The sequence below is a fragment of the Stenella coeruleoalba genome (genome assembly GCF_951394435.1).
Source record: "Stenella coeruleoalba genome assembly, chromosome: 5".
In the NCBI taxonomy this organism is placed as follows: Eukaryota; Metazoa; Chordata; class Mammalia; order Artiodactyla; family Delphinidae; genus Stenella; species Stenella coeruleoalba.
Window position 1 is genome coordinate 15556131 of NC_137150.1, and position 24155 is coordinate 15580285.

A 24155-nucleotide genomic window follows, 5' to 3' on the forward strand; every position below is an offset into this window, starting at 1 on the left:
TTATTTTCTCACAGTTCTGGAGGCTAGAAGTCCAAGAGCAATGTCAGCTAGTTTGGTTTCTCTTGAGGTCTCTCGCTTTAACTTGCAGATAGCAAGTCTTCTCACTGTGTCCTCACATGGCCTTTCCCCTGTGCACACACGCCCTTGGTATCTCTCTGTGTCCAAATTTCCTCTTTTTATAAGGACACCAGTTAGATTGGACTAGGGCTCACCCAAAGGCCTCATTTTGACTTGATCACCTCTTAAAAAGCCCCTATCTCCTAATACAGTCACATTTTGGGGTACTGGGGGTTAGGACTTTGGGAGGAACACAACTTACCCTATAACATATTTGTTAGAAATGCTAACTCATTAGCAATAAGAAAATAGACACATTTTGCAGTGATGACTATATGCCACTCATTGAAACACACACACACACACACACACACTCCCATGAGTGTGCATGTGTTGGCCCCATAAGGTAAGCAGTACCATTTACTGATGTAGAAACTGAGGCTCAGAGAAGACAATTCAGCAAAAATCCCAGAGATAGTGTGTGGGGGGGGGTGGCTAGGATTTAAACCCAGATCTTCATGACTTCGAGGCCTGTTCTTTTAACTCTATACTGTTGCCATCCCTAATAGAACGATTGTGGATATATTTAATAAAATAGTGCATGTAAAGTACACGGTGCACTGCCTGACACATAATGACTCAACAAATGTCAGTTTACTTCCCCTAACACTACAGGCTTAAAGGACAATAGCATTTAAATCACCCCTTTCCGGCTCTCCTAGCTTTTCTGGAATGCCAATTTGGAATATGCTTCTCCAAAAGACTGGCCATAATGGTTATTTCTCTTGACTGAGCGTCAAAGCTTGTTCACTATTTTGGTAGATGCCTCTGTGTACATATGAATTCATAAGAGCTAGATAATGAAAATGCTTTTAAATTTAAAAATAGTTTTCACAATTCTAATGCTTAGCAACTAGCATTAAAAAGGGAAAGAAAAGCATAATAACATTCCTTTTCCTTTAAAGACCATTCTGTTTATAAAACCATCTCTAGCTGTGCTTTAAATCAGCAGGAATTAGGGCAAAATATAATGAACTCCAAGTTTAACATTGCAGTAAATTAAGTACTCAAGATCTCTACCATGAATAGTATCTACCAATTCATACAGGTAAAGGTCCATGGTAAAATGGAATATATACGGTGAAATGAAAATTAACTCTCCAAACTAAGAAAACTCCCATTTAGAAATGCTATCAAAGAGAATTCTAAACAGAATTTCTCCTTTTGTTATTTCACCTGTTACTGCTATAAATGCTCTCTCAAAATGTCTAATAATAATAATCAAGGCTTGGTTACAAGATCTGTGATCCCTTTAAAAATGCTCTAGCTTAGACAGTATAATATCACAGATGTGTCTATTAGTTTCCGTTTTAACCCAAGGGGCAGTCAGTTGCTTTAATGGAGATTCAGAGATGGGCAGCAAGCAATTTATCAGAAAATGCCATTTTTCAGAAGTAACTAGTACAAGTGCTTTGGCTTGCTGTATCTCAACATCTGAGACTTGGCTAATTAGCATACTAAATGTCAGACGTGGTTTTTATCTGGGAAATTTATGGTTTATTTATAGGCATGATGAATGTTAGAAATGGGCCATTATTGGTGGCATTAAAGGTACTCACAGATTGGTGAGGTATTTTAGAAACACCTCTCCTTTTGTGTAAATCTGGTGAACCCTGAAACTTGGACCAGCAGGGAGGGGACTCGAGTCTGGACCCCCAGATGCTCTTGTGTTCATTCACTGGGTCTGAGGCAAGATCTAGAGCAGACTATACAGGACAGAATCCTGCCTGTGGATTACTGTTTTTCCTAACTTGAGTCAACTTTCATGCAGAATACCTAAAGAACAGAGAGCACATCTTCAAGTTTCCAGATCAGGTTGTAAGAACTGTTTTTGAATCTGCTTGTTAATGTGTTTGTTAATTAAATGTCTATATGTATGGCAAAATTGGGTCTGAGATTTATTTCCATTGTAAGATGGTAGCCAGTTTGTTGGGGAAGAGCCAAAACTTTCCCACCCAAGGTCTTTCTGGGTCAGATAGGATTCAAGAGTTGTGGCTCGGTTCAATCAGAGCAGCATTTTACAGAATTCTTTTTCTTGAATTTTAATCTTTAATTTTCTGTGGGAATGTTAAGATGACTCATAGGAATAAAATATATTAAGCTTTTTAATCATGCAATTTAAAAGACTCCCAATAATACTAAACATGAGATCATTTAAATGAGTATTTTCCTCATTTCTTAGTTTTCAATTAACATTCTTTTACATCTTTCTAGACCACAGGGGAAAAATGATGAAAAGTTGCCTTGAGAATTTAAATATTAAAAATTAAGAAAAGCTTTGTCCTCAAGGAGGACAAAGAATTCAGAGAGGAAAAAAAGCAGGAACCAGTGCTTTAAGCCTTAGTTAAATTTTATAAACCATTTTGTTCTGGGTTTGGCAGAACACAAAATGCTTTTGCCAAATTTTTCCCTCATTATTTAAAGCCACATGTTGTATGAAGGGGACTTAATGCATATGTCAGAAGTATTTTTATAAATACATTTTACTAGTAGAGATTACTGAACTAAGGTAACCAAGCCTAACGTTAGCCCAGTATAGCACAAACCATGGGATTATTTTAATTAATCAGTCACTTTCCTAAGGTATGATGGAATGAATTTACCTACAGAGGAAGTGGATTTTAGTTGAACCATGAGGAATTGAGGTTGAATACATTTAATCACCAGTGAGATTTATTAAACCTTGTAATATATGAAAGGCTTAGGAATGTACCATAGACTCACTAGACAAATAAAAATTAAGAGTTGAAAGGGGATTTTGGCAAGTTGCAACCTTACTTGACCTCAGCTTCTGCTTCTGTAAAATTTAAGAGTCGGTGTATGCTGTCGAATCCCAATCTATTCATACTAAGGACCCCCTTTATTATTCACTCACTCAACATGGGGCCTATACTTTGAAATTTTGCCAACCAAACTGAATCTGATGACTAATAAATCCTTTCTCAGATTTTTATTAATGAAACATATTAATCACTGTTTCTGATCAGTGTAAGATATCCAGGATTACTACACTGGGTGCATATACTGTTGGCCAAAGCCAAAGAAAATGTGATATTTTAGTTAACCTGGGCAGGTTGACTGTGGTGAAATTTATTATTTCCATCAGACATTTTAAAATATAGGCAGTGCCGATTATACGAGGATAATTGGTTCCAGAAAAGGGCCGTTTTTAAAGTGAGTCCATGTAAAACAGGGGTCACTCTACCTTGAAACTTGAAGCTTAAAATTATGAAAATAGGTTTATTTTATTTCAGTTATACTTGCAGTGAAGGGTATAATTGTATCTAAAGATATCATAGAATAATGAGAGCAACAAGAATGTGGTTTGTCTTATTTTGACGCAAAATTTTTTCCAACAAGCTTTCACACCTCGCATTTAACTTTCTTGCAGCTTGCAAGAAGGGTCAGAGGGGAGGGGTAGATAGGGGAATGCAAAACAGTCCAGGCCCAAAGACCTCCTTCGTCTTTTGATACGTAAATCATTCTCTTTTTGCAGCCCCATCATCCTTGTGCCTCATCTTTGACTTCAGTTTGCAGTTGATTTATTTTTCATATATTTATTTTTTATTGACATATAGTTGATTTGCAGTTGATTTTTGTGTTGTACTTGCATTAAATGGTTGAAAGATTACAAGTATCAAGTAATTATCAAAGAGAACAGAGATGGTGAAGCCAAAGGTGAGGCTAGATCTAGTGGTAGAAAGCAGGTCTAGAATCTAGGCTCCTGAGGGTTTTTTTTTTGGACACTTAAGCATAGTATTTTGTAGTTGTAACTGTTTATGATTTTATAATCCAATTTGTGCCTTGTCTTTAAACTCTAAGATATTATTGATATAACTTGATTAAATAGAAATATTAAAAACAACTGTCTCTTCCTCAGGAAAACTCATGGGTTTTAAAAGGATATCTTTAAAAAATACGCTATATTCTGTTAATTTTAATTAAATCTTTCCAGTCTGGAGATCACAATTAAGCTGAAACTTCAGACAGTGGCACTTCGGAACAGTGCAATTTGGTACAACTCAACCAAAGGAATTTCATTTTTTTTTTTTTTTTTTTTTGGTACGCGGGCCTCTCACTGCTGTGGCCTCTCCCGCTGCGGAGCACAGGCTCAGGACGCGCAGGCTCAGCGGCCATGGCTCACGGGCCCATCCGCTCCGCGGCATGTGGGATCTTCCCGGACCAGGGCACGAACCCGTGTCCCCTGCATCGGCAGGCAGACTCAACCACTGCGCCACCAGGGAAGCCCCCATGTACAGTTTTAAAAGTAATTTTATAAAGCTGCAAAAGGAGTTGTGTTTTTTAGTGGCATATTCTTCTGAAATGGGGGGGGAATAAAGTGTTAAAGAAACATTATCAGATTTTTATTTTTAAAGAGACAGTTGAAATTGACTACTTTCAAAGTATGTAAGTCATAATTCTTAGCAGAATTTATTATATTTCCATGATGTGACATAGCAAATCACACAGAAAATACATAGTTCACCTTCAGTCTGAAAATATTTCCTCTAATTAACGGGACATTTTATTGTTTTATTGATGGATGTAAACTATTATGTCAAAGGCTAGGAGAATGAGAGTACTGGAGGAAAAAACAACTTTAGACTCACTTGAGGAACTGGGCTAGAATCCTGGAGAAATGCTAAGCTCACAGCCTTCCAGGGGGAAGACTGGCATTTGCACTTGCGGGTTCTCAGAAGTGCACAGCTGATGGTCAGATAGTGACAGTCTGGGGAGAAGCAGGGCTGTCAGCACCAAGAACATTCAGATTGTATACAGATGTTCTATGTGGGCTGGGACAGAGGGAAGCCTTGCCTGAACAAAGACAGAACCTTTGTAAAGGAATTATTTAGGAACAATTTGCCTAAAATAATGGGAAAAATAGAAAAGTGTCTCAGAATATTGAATGTATTAGTTATAAAGTATAGAAAACTATGTCTGAGATCTTTAGGTCATACTTCTTGAAATTCTGCTAAATGCAGTAAAGAAAATGTTGCTTTAGTCAGCTGACTGGAATGTAGCAGAATGCCTTGGGACTCTTACAGGTTAAAAACGACAATAGAAGATATGCTGTATTCCCAGCTTCACTGGATTCCAGGAGCCTGTAATTCTGCTGATGGACTTCCACGCCCTAGCTAGTGATATAATCACCTTGAGAAACAAGTACACTTGTTGCAATAGTGGTTTCCAGAGTCGACAGTATCCTTCTATCAGGTACTACATGCTACATGTCTAACTTGCTGTTGTCCTTAAACCTTGCTCTTTTCACAGAGGCTGAAAAGTCTATACAGTAGTCCCCCCTTATCCACAGTTTCAATTTTCACAATTTCAGTTACCTACAGTAAAATGAGGTCCAAATATGTTAAATTAAAAATTCCAGAAATAAACTTCATAAGTTTTAAGTTGCACGTCATTCTGAGTAGCGTGATGAAATCTCACCCTGGTTCCATCCTGTCCCCAGGATGTGAATCATCCCTTTGTCCATCTATCCTGTCAGTTAGTCACTTAGTAGCTATCTGGGTTATCAGATTGACTATCACAGTATCACAGTTTCACAGTACTTGTGTTCAAGTCACCCTTATTTTCCTCAATAATGGTCCCAAAGCACAAAAGTAGTGATGCTGGAAATTTGGATATGCCAAAAAGGAGCTGTAAAGTGCGTTTTTAAAGTGAAAATGTAAATGGTTTTCAACTTAATAAGAAAAAAAATCGTATACTGAGGTTGTTAAGACCTATGGTAAGAAGGAATCTTCTATGCATGAAATTGTGAAGAAAGAAAAAGAAATTTGTGCTAGTTTTGCTGTTGCACCTCAAACTGCAAAAGTTTTGGCCACAGTGCATGATAAGTGCTTAGTTAAGATAGAGAAGGCATTACATTTGTATAAGATATTTTGAGAGAGAGAGAGAGAATACATTCACATAACTTTTATTATAGGATCTTGTTATAATTGTTCTATTTTATTATTAGTTATTGTTGTTAATCTCTAACTGTGCCTAATTTATCACAGGTATGTATGTCTAGGAAAAGAACATAATATATATAGGGTTCAATACTATCTGCAGTTTCAAGAATCCACTGGGGGTCTCATCCTCTGCAGATAAGCGGGGATTACTGTATTCAAGCTGAAGTGTGCGGAGGAAAAGGAGGAGGCTGAGAGACAGAAAGAGGGCAGTGAGAGCAAATGGAGGGTAGTGGCGATTGAATCAGAAATATAAACCTCAAAGGAACCAATGTCTGGAAGGAAATCCCAGGAAATTCCCGTTCAGTCTGGCTCGTCTCAGCTCAAAGCACCATTTGAATGATACTCTGTTTATATGGTTAAATTAGTAAAAGTCTACAGGCCTAAAATGGTCGTCAATGCTATCATGATTTGTAAGTGTGAATGCCAACTTTAAATCATATGGCAGAATAATGTCTGTGCTATCCAGACTGTGCGGAGGGCCATGAATATACCCACGGAGCCTCAAAAAACAGGGTAGCTTTCAGTCTTCTCTGTAGGTAGCCTTAGGGATCTGGTCTTTGGAATTTTATGACCACTGAAGAAATGGCTTCATTCATTGGACCAGCCTCTGAAGTACTGTCTCTCTTAGCTCCAGAGTGGTATGAAATTGGTGTGATTGTGGGGTGTGCGCTCTAGCTAGGAGTGTGTGCCCTGCTCTGCTCGCATCCATGCTTGGGGATGATGGGAGGAAAACTTGCTTGCCTAGAAGTATATTTATGTGTTCCTTGGTTTTGGATACAACTGAAGGTAAAGAGCCTTATATAGATCTATAATTTTGTTGACTCCTGGCCATGAATAAAAAAGAAACTTAGTGGCTAGCATAGACGAGAAAACTGAAGCCAAGCAGCTATTTCCTGACAGACTTCAGAAGGAAAAGCAAAGACTTCTGACCATAGTGGTTTCCGAGGCTAGGCATGTCCAGGACTTTGGAGTTTGGAGGGCCTGTAGGGATTTGACTTTAGCTCTCCACTAACCTTGCTTTTGGTTCAGAACATGTATATAACCAGTTTTCAGTATTCTCATCCTTGGAGACAGGAATGGGGCTATTCCTCCCCAACCTAAGAGACTGAGAGTTAAGGGAGGAAATCAAAGTGCTCTTATCCAAGGAAGAGAGTACGGGTGCTAAGGAAATACAGCAGGGCACTACAGTTGTTAGTTGATTTCCTCCAATGCAGTTTTGGATTTAAAAGCTTTAAAAATTACACTTTTACTCTTGTATGCTTAAACTTCTCAAAATCCTTTCCCATAGATTCCTTAATTTTGACCTCACTATTAGCACTCTACTTGAAGAGACTGTACTGAGCACAGATGCTGTGGCCAATTATTAAACCTTGTTAAGCTGTCTGACCCTTGGGGAATTACTCAGCCTACATATACCACAGTTTTCTCATATGCAAAACAAGGATTATATTAGCAACCTCTTCACAGGCTGGTTGAGAGGGCTATATAAATTAATACATGTAAAACATATAATGGTACCTGGCTCATACTACACTATCAGCAAGTGTTAGCTATTATGAGGAAACTGGGGCTCTGAGACGTGAAATGATTTAGAGAGGCTAAATTCTACCCCAATCTCAAGGTTACAAGACTAGTAACCAGTGTCAGGACTTGCATGCTGGTTTAATTATATCAACTCTAGTACAGCTGCTCAACAATAGAACACAGCTGAATACTTAAATACAGAAAGAGAGAGACAGGCCCATTGAATCTGTACAAAATCATAACGTATCTCATTGTGTTATATTTATATATATACACACACATATATATGGTATGAATATTTTTCTATATGATCATGAACTTTTGGGGGACAGGAACTCTGTCATTCTTTTTTCATTTTACTGGAACCAGGTACATAAAATGTCCACCCATGTGTATAAATATTACGGAATGAAAGAACAGAAGGACAAGTGAATGAATGAATGAGTGAATGAACATGCATGGTTAGCTATTAAAGAAATACTCTTAAGTCTCATACGTTAAAGCAAGTAGTTTGGAGAGACTCGTGTAATAATAAACCCCAAACCATGTCACCATGATACTAGTAGAAAAGCACTTGATGCACAGGATGTCTACCATCAACACAGCCTCCAGTGGTGTTCTAAGAGCACTTAGTCTTAGAAAATGATGTTGAAGGGGACTAAAATGATCAGCTGTCGTATAACATTGGAAATCAGTGTTTCTACAGCACAGTGCTCTCCACCACATAGTTTTAAAGGGCCAGATTTCCTTTCCACTGTTAAGATTTTCCTTTTTAACTGCAATCTTCGTTGATGATGAGAAGATTTGGTGATGAAGAGTTGTGAAACCCATACTTTAGCAATCATCTCACTTGCATCCAGTTTTTTGACTCCGTGATCACTCAGATCTCTATTGCTGTCCATTAACATACAATAAAGGTTTCCCACCCGCCAAATAAAGCTATTTCCTGTCATTCCATGGCTGGCTACTTGGTGGGCTAATCACTAGCAGCACATACAGACTGGACCTCTATGTAAATGAACAGTCTAAAAATATAAGTCTGTATGCACCCTATGGAATTCCCTAAGCCATCCATCCCCTTAACTCCATTTTTGTTGAAATTATACCCTATCCTAAGGGGCATTTCAATACAAAGAGATAGTATTGAGCCCTGTAGCATCCCATTTATGTATGTTACTTTACTAAGATTTGTAGATCTGCTTGATTTCTTCTAATTTGGGGTTTCCAAATTAATTTAATTAGTTCTCCCCATAAAACCATGATAACTAAATTTCTGCAGCAATCTGCTTCAGAGATGCACAGTACATTTCCTCTCCCTGATCTTCTCCTGCCCCAACTCCTCCATGGCTTAATTTCTGCCCTCCTCTTCAGCACTTACCGCTTGAGAAAGTTTGATTTTAAAATATCAGGATCTTCGTTTTCACTCATATTTAAATAGCTTAGTCTATAGGATACATTTGCAAGATTCATAGTAATGAGTATATAAGTGAACTTTTTAATACTAAACTTTAAAAGTTGGTTCAAAATGTGCTGCCAACAGCTGCATTACCAGCTACTAATTATAGGTACAACCCTACATGAAGCTACTGATGACCTTAGGATATCCTCTCCTTTATAGTAATTCCATAATTTCATCTGCTTTTCCCATTGCTAACTATCATTTAGAAGGCTGCGTGAATTAGTCTGACAGTAAGAACTCAGAGTAAGTATTAAGAGACATAATTTTAATGTCTGGTTTTATTGTTGATTCATGTTTTGGCTTAAGGCAACCAAGCCATCCCTATTCATAAGGAGAGGGTGGACACCTACAAAGTGTAATTTTTAGGGGGTATTAGTACTATTTTCATACAAATGCCATAGTGTGTGATGTTCTATTATCGAAGGTCAATTCACTTGTGTTTAAGCCTTTCTTTCTCTTTTAAAAAGCAAAGGACGATGCTGTATTAAGATCCTAATAATATGCTATGACTTAATATTCAGTTTACTATATTACTGGGCTTTTAGCCTTATGACAGCAATGTGTTTATATATGTGTGTGTATGGAGGCTACGGTTAGGCACATGAGTAAGTCAGGGGAAGGTGAGAGGACAAACGTACAGAAAGGGTTGTTTCGGGACACTGAAGACAAATTGTCTTTTTCAGTTTCTTAAAACTATAAAACAGGAGAAAATCCCTGAATCTGTACAATTATTTGAAGATTTGTCAGCTAATGGTTGATAATGTGCCCAAGCAAAAACTTGAGACAAATAAAAGGTATCAGTCACCTAACGGACAATTTCTGACACCCTCAGTGACATGCTACCCTTAACCTTTAATACCTGATAGTGAATAGAGCTGTTAGGAAACACACACACACACATACACACATCACCAATGCTGTTACATAATACCTTTCATATTGAGCAATGTAAGCTACCAGGTAATCATGGCAGTTAAAATAACACTTTTTTAAAAAAACTGACGTTGTTTCTCCTCTCTAGATTTATATTTTTGATAAAATGTTATTCTATTTCTCAGTCCTTCCTTTATGATGTAGAAGGTAATCACAGGTTGCAATTTTAAATCCCTTTAGTTTTCTTTCCTCTGAATAATCCTATTTGACAGGCTCCTTTCCGCCCCTTTTCTTGTCATTAAGAACAGCTTCAGTTTGGTCTGAGTAAAAAGAAGATTGATTATATAGCTCTAGGAACACTACTACCATGTTCTGAGAGGTAAAGAAGGGAATTTCAAAAATGAATCTGTCTTTATCAGGAAGAAATAGACTTAACACCTCTGAGCTATAATAGTCACTTATATTAGTGGAATATTACATTTTGTGACTTCATTTATAGTTTAAAATACAGAAAGATATTGATCAAATCTTTTGGTCAGGATGTTAGACGTATTCCCAGAATTCTATTTTGCCTTATCTTTTGGGAAGCTAATAGAACAGTAAATATCATCTTGAAAAGTTGCCATTTTCAATGAAGCATTTACTTTGCAATTGATAAATATTTTAAAAGTTAACACAATTTATGGTGTGTTCATTCTCAATAGATATCAAAGAAGCCCATTTCTCCTTTGGAAAGATATATATTTTTCCATTTCAAAAGGAATGGAAAAAATAATTTTGATATGAATTAGCTGATAAGGGCACGTATTTTAACCATTTCCTCCAAAAAGCTCCAATCAAGTGAATCCAGCATTTCAAGAAGTTAGGAGGTGGTATGTATTACTCCTGGTGAAAAAAAGCTATCATGGGCATCTAAATGTTAAGTAGCTTGCCAAGTTCACTAAGTCAAGCAGTGGGACTGAGGATAAAACTACAGGTTTCCTGCCTTCCAGATGGTAGTAGAGTGGAATGAGACCTATACATCAGATGTTTCTAAACAGAAGGAGGGTAGAGATAATCCTTCAAGAGCAAGGTCCCCCAGCACCCCCTTTTCACAGGGCAGCTGAATGTTGTAGGCTTGTCTGGGTCCAAGAATGACAAGGAGATTTCTGAATTAAACAATAAGACTACCTGTTGGAAAATGGCCTGTGGTTTACTTCTTGGATAGGCGTTGCCCAGAGCAGCTTCCACTGCCTCTGCAGTGCTGTCTGCAAAGCTTAGGGGCTGAGCGACAGGTGGAGAAACAAGAGACCGTTTTGCTGCCCTCCCTCTTCCTTGCAGATTGAATACTAATACGCTGTAACTTCTCACCAACCTCCTTTCCTTTTAGGGTAGTGGTGATCTAGGATGCAACAGAGTTTATCACAAACGCACAGAAAGAATCAATGCCCCCTAGGCAGCCCTGGAGGGGTGGGGAAGGGAGTGGGCTGTATTTCCAGCACAGTGATACTCAGGCAGGTACAGCCCTCCAGGCCCTGTACACTCAATGAGTCAGGGGCAGTCACTAGGTCACTATCTCACCGAAACTTGTGGTAATAGACCACCTGGGGCAAGTAGTTGTTCTATGAGAGAAAGAATACAGGACAATGAGGAGGGAAGAATTGTGCTGAAATGGACAAACAACTGAAGCTTGGTTCTTGTGGAGATAATCCCATTTCCCCACCTTAGAAACTGCATATCTAAATAGAAATGCAATGACTAGATTCCATTTGATCACATCTGGTTTGTAGACATTGCATCGGTAATTTAGGAGATATGAGGTATCTTTCTAAGGTTTGCTGCAAAATACAATTCTGCTTATGCTTTCATTCAGCGGCTTGTTACCCATGTTGTAACACACTGTCTATAGGAAGCAGCCACCTGGAGAAAGTTTAAAGCCTTTAACAGTCCATCCCCCTCCCTCTTTAGGTATTTCTCTAATCACTTCTCTGCCACCCCTGGCCCTCACCTCCTGCACACTCAAACACACTCTCCACTCCAAATTATCTGCAGTTTCCCAAACCCACCAGCCCCTCTTACTTACTACACCCCTTTCTTTCTGAGGTTATCTTCCCTAGTCTCTCCTTATCTGCCTGCAAATATCAACAAGTTTATCTTTCAAAATGCACCTCAAGCTTCACCTCCTGTGTAAAGCCTGAACTGCCCTCCCCCACCCCAATAAAACTGACCATTCTACTTTTACACTCCCATATAGCTCACTTGATTATACCTATTTGTTTACAAGTTTATCTTCCCTGGCTAGATTGTGAGCATCCCTGGAGTGGAATCTGTATCTTATCTTGCAGTCTCCTGAAGCAAACGCAGTGTCCCAGCATTTAAATATGTTTGTTGAATGAATAATGATCCGTGTTCTCTGCTCTGTTCTATCTATCCCCTTGGATAGAACAACCCACAGTTGCAGTTTTTTAAGCAGTGAGGAATTTGGGAGAATAGGGTGGAAGGATTCTGGAAAATCAAAGTCCAACTCTAGTTTTCAGACAAGATTGTTCACAGTGGAACAAATTCTCCCTCTGAGAAAATTCAGTGAAAAATTCTCTCTACTGATTATGATGAACTACATTTAAATCAAGTCCTAGCTGTGCCAAATAATGTTTGGAAGGAATTCATTCTCTTTTTTTGACTATTTCCATCCCCGGATAAGTATAATCCAGGGAATTTTTGAAACAATACTGATGCCTGGGTCATGCCTTGGATATTCTAGTAAAATGGGCCTAGGGTAGGGCCTGGCTTTGGGATTTTTAAGCTCACCAGGTGATTCTAACGTGCAACCAGGATTGAGACCCACTGCTTTAAGAGAATTTATCCAGGACTGGGTTTTACATAGCCTCTGAATGTTGATAAGCTACCAACTTTGCAGGTCCAATTTAAACTGAGCAGGCGTCTCCAGTTTAACATGTTCAAAAGCAACCACGCCCCAAATACCAAAATTAAGTAGCAACTCCATCCTCCCAGTGGCTCACAACAAACTCCTTGCAGCTGAGGATATGAGTAAACTGAATGGTGGGGGAAGAAGCCAGATAAAGTGGTTTAAGAAGAAGGTAGTGAGAGGGAAATAAAGACTTTGACTGTAAAAGGAGAAGAAACTCAGGGAGCTAGTTATAAGTGGAATTAAAATTAAGGAACCTATTTATAATTTGTTTTATAAATTTGAAGAAAGATTGGCCTCATTTAAAAGGTGATGGGAAAACCCAGTAAAGAAGTGCATTGAGCGAATTGCCTACTTTCTCTGAGTTGCTTGGTTCTCTGAGTTGCTTGTTTATTGAGAGTGCACAGGTGATACGGCTGATGAAACAACATAGAAGAATTGGAGAGATAGTTAGAAGGTGCACTTGCAGAATTTGTAGTTGGATGTGGGGTGAAGTAAAGGGACGAGTCAAGAATGACATCCAGGGATTTGCTGGCTCAAGGGTGGCTGGTGGTGCCCTTCACTGAGCTAGAGAACAGAGAAGAAGGAGATTTCAGAGAGAAAAGGAAAAAAAACTATTTTTTTTTAAACTGGATGCTTTATTTAACATTATAATTTTGGTCGGGCATATCCCTCACCTTTAAGGAGCAAAACAAAACATAAGCCTCAGATTAGGTCCAGGCACAAGTTATTCTTCCAATGATTCTGAAGTCAAACTGTAAAATTCAATTATTACTGCCTCTGATTTCCCATGAGGATTAAATAAAACCACACAAATGAGAGTGCCTAGCACAGTGCCTGAAGTAAACAGATGCTCAATAACATTAACTGCTCTTTCCTTGGCTTGAAGCCATGTGATTAATGAGGAAATAATAGGCTTAGGAATTAGATAGGTTTAAATTCTCACTATACCATTTGCTAGCTGTGTGACTTAAGGCAAATTATTTAACTCCATCTGTCAAATGGAACTAACAATACCCACCTTATAGGGTTAATGTGAAAAGTCATTAAAGAATAATGCATACATCATTCAACCCAAAAAGGACTTAATAAATATCCAACCCCCCTCCTTCAAGATAGCCTATTCATAACTCTTCCAAAAGTATAGATTCATAGGTCGATGAATTTAAACATATCCATCAGAATCCCTAACTTGTGGTAAGAATTACACCAGTGCAGTACCTTGACACAGTACCTGGCATGGAGAGGACCCTACATAAATGTTTATTGAACTCAGGTGAATTGCTATGTCCAATGTCACTTGGCTAACTGTGGCAGCATGGGCTAGCCTGGGATGGGACTAGGCCTTTCTACTACTCAAACAAGGGCTCTTTCCATTATCCTGTGTACTCCCCCAAGGTTAAGTCATCTACTTGCTGATAAAATTATATGCTTATTTAGAGCAGTACAAATTAAATTAAGGGTCATAATAAGGTGTTACCATAATTTGAGTTTTTCAGGGTTCTATGGCTAAGGAAGTCATTACTGTTAAAATACTTTTACATAAAATAAATTTTACAAGAAACACAAACTTTTTTTTTTTTTTTTTTTTTTTTGCGGTACGCGGGCCTCTCACTGTTGTGGCCTCTCCCGTTGCGGAGCACAGGCTCCGGACGCGCAGCCTCAGCGGCCATGGCCCACGGGCCCAGCCGCTCTGCGGCATGTGGGATCTTCCCGGACCGGGGCACGAACCCGCGTCCCCTGCATCGGCAGGCGGACTCTCAACCACTGTGCCACCAGGGAAGCCCAAGAAACACAAACTTTTTAACACAGCTTAAATTAAGAAAAGTTTCCTTCCTTTTGTTTTGCCTAACTACCACAGGAAAGTCACCTATGTTTATGATTTCCTAAATGGAAACTGTGTAGAAATGCTTTTAGAATAGTAATAACTTCAGAATGGTATAACCAATTCAATGGTAAGCAGCAGACTCTAGTGGAATAGAGTTGGGGGAAGTGGGAAAGCCGGTCCAATCTTGTGAAACTCAAGGCTGAATACACATGAAGTAAAATACTATGCACTGAACATACAAATGCAAGTACAACTGTACGTGGTGAGGTGAACTGTACATGAAGCACCTATTAAGACGAAACCACTCAACCTCTGGATGACAAGTAGAAAACAGGTTTTTAAATGTCTGAAAACCGCAACTTCAGTGCTTTTGCAATCCCCGCTTTTAGGATTTGTCACGTGAAGCAAACAGGCGTAACCCAACAGCACTATTAGGGCCACACAACCATTCCACACACAGGCTGGTCTCATAAACATCATCAAGGAAAAGCAGGCAAACCAGCAGAGAAGGCCTTCACCTACTTTCCTCCAGATTGCAAACGCTGTACGGAGACGGCGGCGCGCAAGTAACCAACCCCAAACAAATAAAGGAATACCTAGGCATTCTGACACCCCCAAAGGTCCTCCATAACATTTACGGAGTCTCATCCCATGAAATACGGTTAGTCTGCACAGAACCCCGCGTCCCCTCCTACAAGGGGCAGCAGTGGTCACCTTCCATGGATGGACCCCTTTAAGCCAACTTCACGGACCCCCCCACAAACCAGTGACTCGATTGACCGCCACAATGTAGACTCCATTACCCCTGTTAACGTTTCTAGAACACGTGATTTGGGGGTGCACACTTGCTAGAAACAGATCAAACAACACTTTCACACATTTCTGAGTCCTGCCATACTTGGATCCAAACTATTCCAAAGGAGGGGCCGAACATCACCAATCCTGGATGACACTCGTTCAAATCGCCCTCAAGAGGGGAGTGAGTCCCCCCCCTTAGCTGGTCGCCAGCAGCTCTTACCTTTCTGTCACGGGGGACCTCGGCGAGGGACCCAGGGATCTGGTACAGGTCCAAGCTGAGATGCTCCAGGCTCAGCCTCTCCTGCAGGAAGTGGCCCGGGTACCACTGTAGCAGGGACCGACAGGGTCTTCTTGATGGACCCTTGAAAACGTCCAAGGCATGATGGGGGCTGGCAACCGGGTCGGCGGGGCCTCCGGCCGAGCGTCCCAGCTCTGGCTCCAGGCCATGGCGGGGCCCAAGCCCGGGGAGGCCCCTCCTTGCCCGCTCGGCGCGGCGCCAGCGCCGGCTGTCTCCCAGGGCGACCCTGCCGCCTACACCGGCTGATCGCACTAGGGCTGGCGGGAACCAGCCGCGGAGGAGTCCCCCTTGCCCCAAGCCCAGGGGCTTCTGAGGGGTTCGTAGTCCGCACAGAGAGCGTGTGAGAGAGCCTGAGGGGAAGCCGCAGGACCCCAGGCCCGGCCTGAGGTGGACTGAGAAACTGTGTCTTCCATACAGTACATTCTACGTAGTATTTCTTTTCCTTTCTTTTTTTCTACTAGCAAAAGCAAGTTTATTCAGAAACAGCCAAAGAAGTTGCCAACCTACGTTTCTGAACTACAGCTGATCCTAGTCAAATCCAGAACTTGCTTTTATAGGGAAAAGGAGGTAGCTGGGCAGGGCTGTAATAACAAAAGAGTTCATTGGTGGAAGCTGGGAGTCCAAAGTATGGAGGCTTCTCATTGGTTGGGCTACAACTAGGCAGTGTTTCTTATTCAACATCACAAATCTATATTCGGAAGCTCTGAATCCCTGCTACACGGAAACTCTGCTAGGGATATAAAGATATGAGTAATGAATAAATCCAAGTTCCTGTTTTCGAGAAGCTTGCAAACTTTTCATGAGGACAGGAAAAGAGCCACAATAAAAGAAGAAGGTAAGTGCCAGAAGAATTATGCAAAAATCTAAAAGCATTCAAAGAAGAGGGAGACTTTTTTTTACGTGTGAGAGGTCGCTGGAGATAAGATTCAGCAAAGACTTCAAGGAGAGGGAGTGATGTTTGAGATTCATCCTGAAGAACTAACATTTCTATAGGCAGTAGGATTGGGGAGAACATTCCAGGTGGAAAAACTCCGCCACAACAGCACAGAACTGTGATAGGGCTAGGAACGTTTGCAAACTAGCACCGCAGGCTAGTGTTAATTTAGGCTACGTATGGCCTAGTGGTCAGAAACAAATCTAGACCGGCAGGCTGGACTTTGGAGTTAAGCAGGCCTGAGCTGGGACACTGGTGCCACCACTGGATAAATACCCAACCTAGCGAAAGTTATTTAACCTCCCTCAGCCTCGGTTTTCTCCCTTCTAAAATTAACCTAATCATACATTTACCAGGATCGTTTTGAGATGTCTGTTCTATAATAGGTGTTTAATAAATGATAGGTATTATTACTTTGGAGAGGTCTTGAATACCAGGGTGAAGAGTTTATGTTTTCTTAGCCAGCTTATGGAAGCGTTTGCACAAAGTGACTACAGCTGGAATAATCTGCCCCCAATTTATACGCTTGAGGGAAGCAGGGAAGAGAAAAGACTGGAAGACAAGTTAGGAGACTCCTTGGTAGTCAGCTAGTAGATCAATAAGTAATCCTCAGGGTGATGCTACTTCATAGTCAATCCATAATATCAAAGTTTTATTTTTGAGTTTTCAAAATATACAGATATTTTATTTTCTTCCCTTCCCCTCCTGCTGTTTTGCCATTGGATTGTTCTGCCAGCAGGTAAAAAGACAAATCAGTGAAACTTCAATCAGCCAGTGTCGCCATAAACAAAAGAGGAACTTAAATATCTGTGGTTACTGTGTGAATGTAAGCATCTTGGAAAGATTTGGTTGGAGCAGGCTGAAATTAACCACTTGAATTTAACATTTTATGTAGAATATATATGCCAATAATTCTTAACCTCCCTTTGTTCCACCGATACAGCTGAGTCACTATAGCGTGGGAAGAACCTCTATACTATAAATAATCTTCTGTCAGTTAATTTAAAAAGGCAGTAGGGCAGGACTTATTCAAAGTCAGTGGTCATGTACCACTGACCAACCACATAGAACCTTGGACAAGCCATTTAATAATCCTGAACTGCAGATCACATATCTGTAATTTGGGGGAGGTAATTTATTTTTTGCCTCATTCTTAAGGTTGTTTTGAGGATTGAATGAGGTAATTGATATAAAAATGCTTATGTTTTATAAGCCACAAATGCGAAAGATTATCTGGACAAAACCTCCATCCACATAAATAAGGCACAATCATTATGAACTGTATAAGAAGTTTTCCCACTTTTTTTCTTCCTTGCTCTCTGAAGATCTGCTTGATTTGTCTTTTTTTTTTTTTTCCAGTTGGCGAGCACTTTACTTTCATATGTTGACCACAGTTAACCTCCCATTTTGGGTGAGATTTCCAAAGTATGATTTCCAACTAAGTAGCCATTTTGTCATTTTGAAATTGTGTTGTTTGACCTTCCCTGTGTTTTGGGATAAGTATAGGAGGGTTTGGCTTCAGACTTAAATTATTTCACTAAGGGCACTTTTGGAGGAGGAAAAGTTATTTTTCGCTCACTTAATAAAACAACTTCTTGTACAGCAAACTCTGTCTCATTAAGGGCTGTGCCGGAGACTTCAGGGATTATTTAAGAGACTGAGTCAGCATCTTTATCTTGTGATGTATTGAAAGATGTGTTAGTTCCCCAAGGGAAGAAGAAGGGAAATTGAAAATAAAATCCTTTTTCCCCCTTTTTGGTTAATTTTCAACAAAATGAAGCAGTTAGTTCTGAAATATAGACACACAGGTGAGAAAAATGTGTGTAATTACTTAATAAGAAAGGGACTTGCATAATTAAACTGAAATTCAATGCATTTGAAGGAAAGGGAAAGCATCCCAGCTAAGTTTCTGGCAGATAATGATGAAGAAACTGAAAACAGTTGAGGCTCTGAAGTCACACTTCTGTTGATACATATGGTGTTAATGGATTTTGAGCTCCTGGGCCTCCTGGTAAGCAGATGGTTTTATACTTGTGCTTAAACTAGAGGTTAGATGGCTTGGTGGAAAAAAGCAGTGACCTTTCATCTCAAGTTTAGTTCTGGACCTAATGATTTGTGTATTCAAACTTTTCAAACACATATTGTCACGCTTAACACCCTGTAAGATACTCGAACATTGACTGGGCCTGGTAAATAAATCGTAGTTGATCTTCACAGAGATTCTTTTTTTTCCCCCTGGCTGAAGCCAAGTTTTATAAGTTACCTCTCTTCTTCTGGGCAAAAAGTTAAATCAGGGAGTCAGTGTCTCTCATTGGATTGTCTGTTCAAGTATACAAAGTAAAACAACTAAAAATATACACTAGTTTCTGTTAGGTTAACTAGAAAGGAATATTCCTGAAAATAATTATGCTGCTGTAGAACTACAGTAATAAGCTCCCTGCCCCCCAGACCCACATTTAATTAGAAAACTACTGGTCCCATTCCAAATCCTAACTAATTTAATTTAAAACCGTATGTTTTATACAGTAATTGCCTATTTTTTAAGTTAACTAACCATTGTACCATCAGCTTAGACATTTTATGAGTGGAGACAGCACTCCTGATTGATAAGCATGGCATGCTTATAAATGAAGTTAAAACAACAGTGACGCTTTGGGAAACAAATGTTGCCATTTGACTGCTTCCCAAAAGTAGCTTGTTTAGCAGAGATCCAAGAAAGTTGCAGATCTCTGCATTCAGGATTCATGACTGGAAACTGAAGTGTACTTGAAAGTCAAGAAGGTGGATTGCTGCTTCTCCTTTTGGTCAGACAGAGGTGCTAGGAGCAAAATGAGGTGGGGTGTGGGGCATGGGCTAGAGCCTGGAGAATCACATCAATAAACACCTTCTCACCTGGGCTCCCTGGGTCCCAGGATGCCAAGACTCTTTCAACACTAAACACAGTAGTTGCCAGAGAATTCCACAAGAAGAAGGAACTTTCACCTTCTTTACAGTTTGGTGATTACAAAGCACTTTGAAGAGAATATATGTGAGTATATAACACACTAATTGAGTGAGTGATGTTATTTGGATCAAGAAATGATTGGATGGAAAACTGTCTATGATATATTAAGAAGGAAAAGCAGGTTACAAAACAGCGTGTACAGTACAATTCATTTTTTGTGAAAAATAATTCTATAAATGTGCAACAGAAAGACTGCAGTGAGACATAGGAAACAAACAAGCAATGGGGTAGAGGGAATACAGATGATTTTCGTTTTCTTCTGACTTATCTATATTTTCACACAGTAATGTTATTTTCAGAATAAGAAAAAAGTTCTTTAAAAAGACTTTAGGGGGCTTCCCTGGTAGCGCAGTGGTTGAGAGTCTGCCTGCAGATGGAGGGGACGTGGGTTCGTGCCCCGGTCCGGGAGGATCCCGCGTGCCACGGAGCGGCTGGGCCCGTGAGCCATGGCAGCTGGGCCTGCGCGTCCGGAGCCTGTGCTCTGCAACGGGAGAGGCCGCAGCAGTGAGAGGCCCGCGTACGGCAAAAAAAAAAAAGACTTTAGGGAAGGAAACATTCAAGTTATGAAAACACGGGGCAGTAATTATTACTTAGACTAGTAAATCTCTATATTTAAGGGAATAGAAAGCGATTAAAATACAGACATAAAGAACACAGTATTTATATTTCCTTTCACACCCTGGAACAATACATTTTTGAGAAGTGAGATATTTAGCTAGGTCAGGCTGTACACATTCGAGGAATCCTACATCATGATGTCTGTTAGCATTTAAGAAGCGTTAGTAACTGCAGAGTAATACACTAAACAAAATGTCCGGAGCATACAAATACCATATTATATAAAGGTAACTTAACTTTAAAAAGAAAAGCTGGTCCTTGTCTCTCTGAAATAATTCAAGATTTGAATTGAGAAATATTGATATTAATAGCGCTAGAACACTGAGACCAGAAACCATCAGAACTTTAAGGATTAAAGAAAATTGTAACATGAACTGATGGAGAAGATATTGGAAAACAGGCTCTCTCCCATGCTACTGGTGGAAGTATATTTTCACTACTCTAAAGGACAAGCTGGTAATAGTCATTAAAAGTCTTAACATCATGGATATCTTTACAACCAGCATTTCCATTTCTAGGAACTTATCCTACAGACGGTATAAGAATGTGAACAAATCAATAAGGCTGCTCATAGCAACATTGTTTATGACAGAAATTCACAGTGTCTTAATTGTCCCATAGAAGAGCTTTCATGCTGAAGTCAATCATAGTAATCCATTAAATAGTATACTGTGCAGCCACTAAGAAGGGTTTGTGTATGAATGTATCTAATAAACACAAAGGTGAACAAAGGAAGCCTGACACAAAAGAGTATATACTATATGTCATTTATATCCAGTTAAAATGAGGCAAAAATCACTAATGGACAACTTTGGGAATGCCTCATGACTAGAGATGGGCACAGAGCACGGAGTGCTTCTGGAGTTCTGTCAGTATTCTTTTCTTGGTCTCAGACTGATACATGGGTGTGTTCACTTTGTGAATGTTCATCAAACAGTACACTGATGTTTGTTTACTTTTCTGCATGTCTGCTGTACTTCAATAACATTTATCAGAAGGAAGGTCGTAAGAAGTATTCATACCATAGAAAGAATTTCAGCATATATTTTTAATATAAAAGTATTAAAATCCTTTTCCATCTTAAAGGATCTTATAGAAAAATAAATGGATGTTCACAAAGTGGCATTGGTAGACATCTCTGGGTAATAGGATGATAGGTTATTTTTATTTGTAATATTTTTATTTTAAATATTTTCTAAAATTGTCACAGTTTTATAAGAAGAAAAAGTCAAAATAATATCATTATAAAAATGAGAATGGTATATGTAATTTTGTTAAAACAGAGAAAAGAGTTAATAAGAATGTGCTAATAGTAAGAAAAAAAGCTCACCAAGATCAGTTAGGATTAAATAACCTGGCATTTTACAAAGCTTTGATTCAAAAATAGAACACTTTTTATTCTAATAGTACATAACATGTGGCTTTAAAATGAACGAAGGTTGTTAAAATCCCAAAACAAGTGTGTAATAACAGACTCTGCCCCACTAGTTTGCTAGGTGATGCAAGCAGTCTAGACCTCAGTTGTCCTGCCTGTAGAATGGGTTTAATAATACCTTGCCTGCATCCTCCCAGAGGTATTTTGAGAATAAGTGATATAAAAATATAGGAGTAGCTTTTAACTTTTCAGAGATGTTGTTTCTAGGTATTATTACAAGGGCGGTTTATGAAAAAATATGAAATTTGATGCCACTTGAAAATTTTGTGACTCTTGTGAAACTGTACCCTTAAGAAGCACCTATACATTAAGAAGAGTTGGGGGAAAAAAAAAAAAAGAGTTGGGATAACACTTTTCATTTTTTCAGACTTTTATACAAGAACATTTTTACAAAGAAAAATTGAGCAGAAAATAACTTTCTCTTTTCATCTTGAGAAAAATGGAACAATTGTACAGATTCAGATTATTTTTGAAAATTGGATGATAGCACTAATCTATAATTCTTATGATCTACTGAATATTTTCCACTAGAGAGAGATAAAGAAATGCATCCTTGTTTACTTCAGCTCTTGTTAGAATTGTTTCTCCTCTCTGTCAGTTGTCTTTCCTTTCAGCTGCATGGTCTTCTGGGATTGGTTAAAAAATACTGAAGAGCTGACATTTAAAACAGTCTTAAACCTACAAATATTCCTCTCCATCTGCCACCTCCACCCCACCTACATTCTATGATCTTTATTTCATTACCCTAGGGACTTGGTATTAAGATGCATTTAATAGTTTACAACAAATGTTTTGAACTAGTACTTTTATTTTTCCGAAGAGTGTACCCGAGGATTGTTTGTCCATATCCACGTTACCCAGAGGACAAAACCATATTCATGGCATTCATTCAATGCTGTGGCCCTTCGAAATGGACCTCACTGGATGGTCATAATAACCCCAACAAATATATCTCTAGCATTTCCTAGATCAGTGGTTCCAAAGTGTCCTTGGACCAGTAGCATGAGCATCATCTGAGAACTTGCTAGACATGCAAATTACTGGGCCCCACTCTAGATCTACTGAATCAAAACTCTAGAGATGCTTCCCAGCAATCAGTAGTTTAATAAGCCCTCCAGGTGATTTTGATGCATGCAAAAGTTTGAGAACTACTGTCCTAGAGGGACCATAGGTGAGATTTCTAGAAGCACAGTATGCTCCCTTAAGGGATCTGTGAAAATTACCAGTATGCATGAGCTTACTTTGAAAACAATGTTGAAATCTCGACAGTAGTCATCATAAAAAACATATGGTAGCACTGGCAGCTTCACTTTGCAGCCATTTGACCATTTTCAGGCCACCACTATGGTAAATTAGAAGCATTCCTAATTTACAGACAAGAAAATAAAATCAGATAAGGCAGGGGAAAGCACTCTTAGAAACTGGTGTAGCTTTTTGCATCATCTGAAAGTTTCTTTAATGTTAATTGCAGTAGAGATGGTGGTTACATTGCCTTTCAAAGCCTTTCTCCATGGCAAAACTGAGACTGAAAACCAGAATACTGGTCTTGTTTCCACCAGTAAATCATCCTGGCCTTAAAGTAAGACTCAGATACAAGAAACACCTGAAGAACAAGGGATCGTTACTGTGGAATCATCAGCACCTGTTCAATTTCTCAGCCTAACCACATCCATCTGTGTAAGAGAGCTTTGGTATTATGACCATCCAGGGAGATCCGTTTCAATGGACCACTGCATTGAATGAATGCTGTGGGTATGGTTTTGTCCTCTTGGCAAAGTGGATATGGACAAACAATCCTTGGATACCCTCTTTGGAAAAATAAAAGCAGTAGTTCAAAACACAATTCATTGTAAACTATTAAATGCATATTTTTTTATTTTTTATTTTATTTATTTACTTTTGGCTGTGGTGGGTCTTTGTTGCTGCATGTGGGCTTCCTCTAGTTGTGGCGAGTGGGGGCTACTCTTCCTTGCGGTGAGCGGGCTTCTCATTGCAGTGGCTTCTCTTGTGGAGGAGAATGGCCTCTAGGCGCGTGGGCTTCAATAGTTGTGGCTCACGGGTTCTAGAGCGCGGGCTCAGTAGTTGTGGCGCACGTGCTTAGTTGCTCTGCAGCATGTGGGGTCTTCCCGGACCAGGGATCGAACCCATGTCCCTGCTTGGCAGGCAGATTCTTATCCACTGCGCCACCAGGGAAGCCCTTGAATGCATATTAACACCAACTCCCTAGGGTAATGAAAGGCCTCTTCTCTAAAGTAAAGTCAGTTTACATATTACAAGACTGCTCTTTTTCTTACAAAGAAAGAATAAGGTAAAACCAGGAAAGAGAGAACAGGAGCAACACTCTTATTACTACTGAAATTTTTTTATATCTCTTCACCAACTTTAACTTACTAGTTCAT

The 24155-nt window shown here is 39.4% G+C and overlaps 1 protein-coding gene and 1 long non-coding RNA gene across 2 annotated transcripts in view; one reads left to right on the top strand and one right to left on the bottom strand.

Annotated features, from left to right (window-relative positions):
• Window positions 1–16407, bottom strand: part of LOC307187074 (uncharacterized protein) — a gene marked incomplete at its 5' end in the record, with an annotated part of 156449 nt that extends 140042 nt beyond the window's left edge. Inside the window, 2 exons of the mRNA XM_079922818.1 lie at window positions 15688–16188; window positions 16315–16407. Coding sequence (XP_079778944.1) covers window positions 15688–16188; window positions 16315–16407 — 594 coding nt within the window. The remainder of the gene's footprint in view (window positions 1–15687; window positions 16189–16314) is intronic.
• Window positions 16408–16472: 65 nt separating this feature from the next.
• LOC307187348 overlaps window positions 16473–24155 on the top strand; it is a 262872-nt gene continuing 255189 nt past the window's right edge. The window contains exon 1 of the long non-coding RNA XR_013828587.1: window positions 16473–16600. This is a non-coding gene — a long non-coding RNA (uncharacterized lncRNA). The remainder of the gene's footprint in view (window positions 16601–24155) is intronic.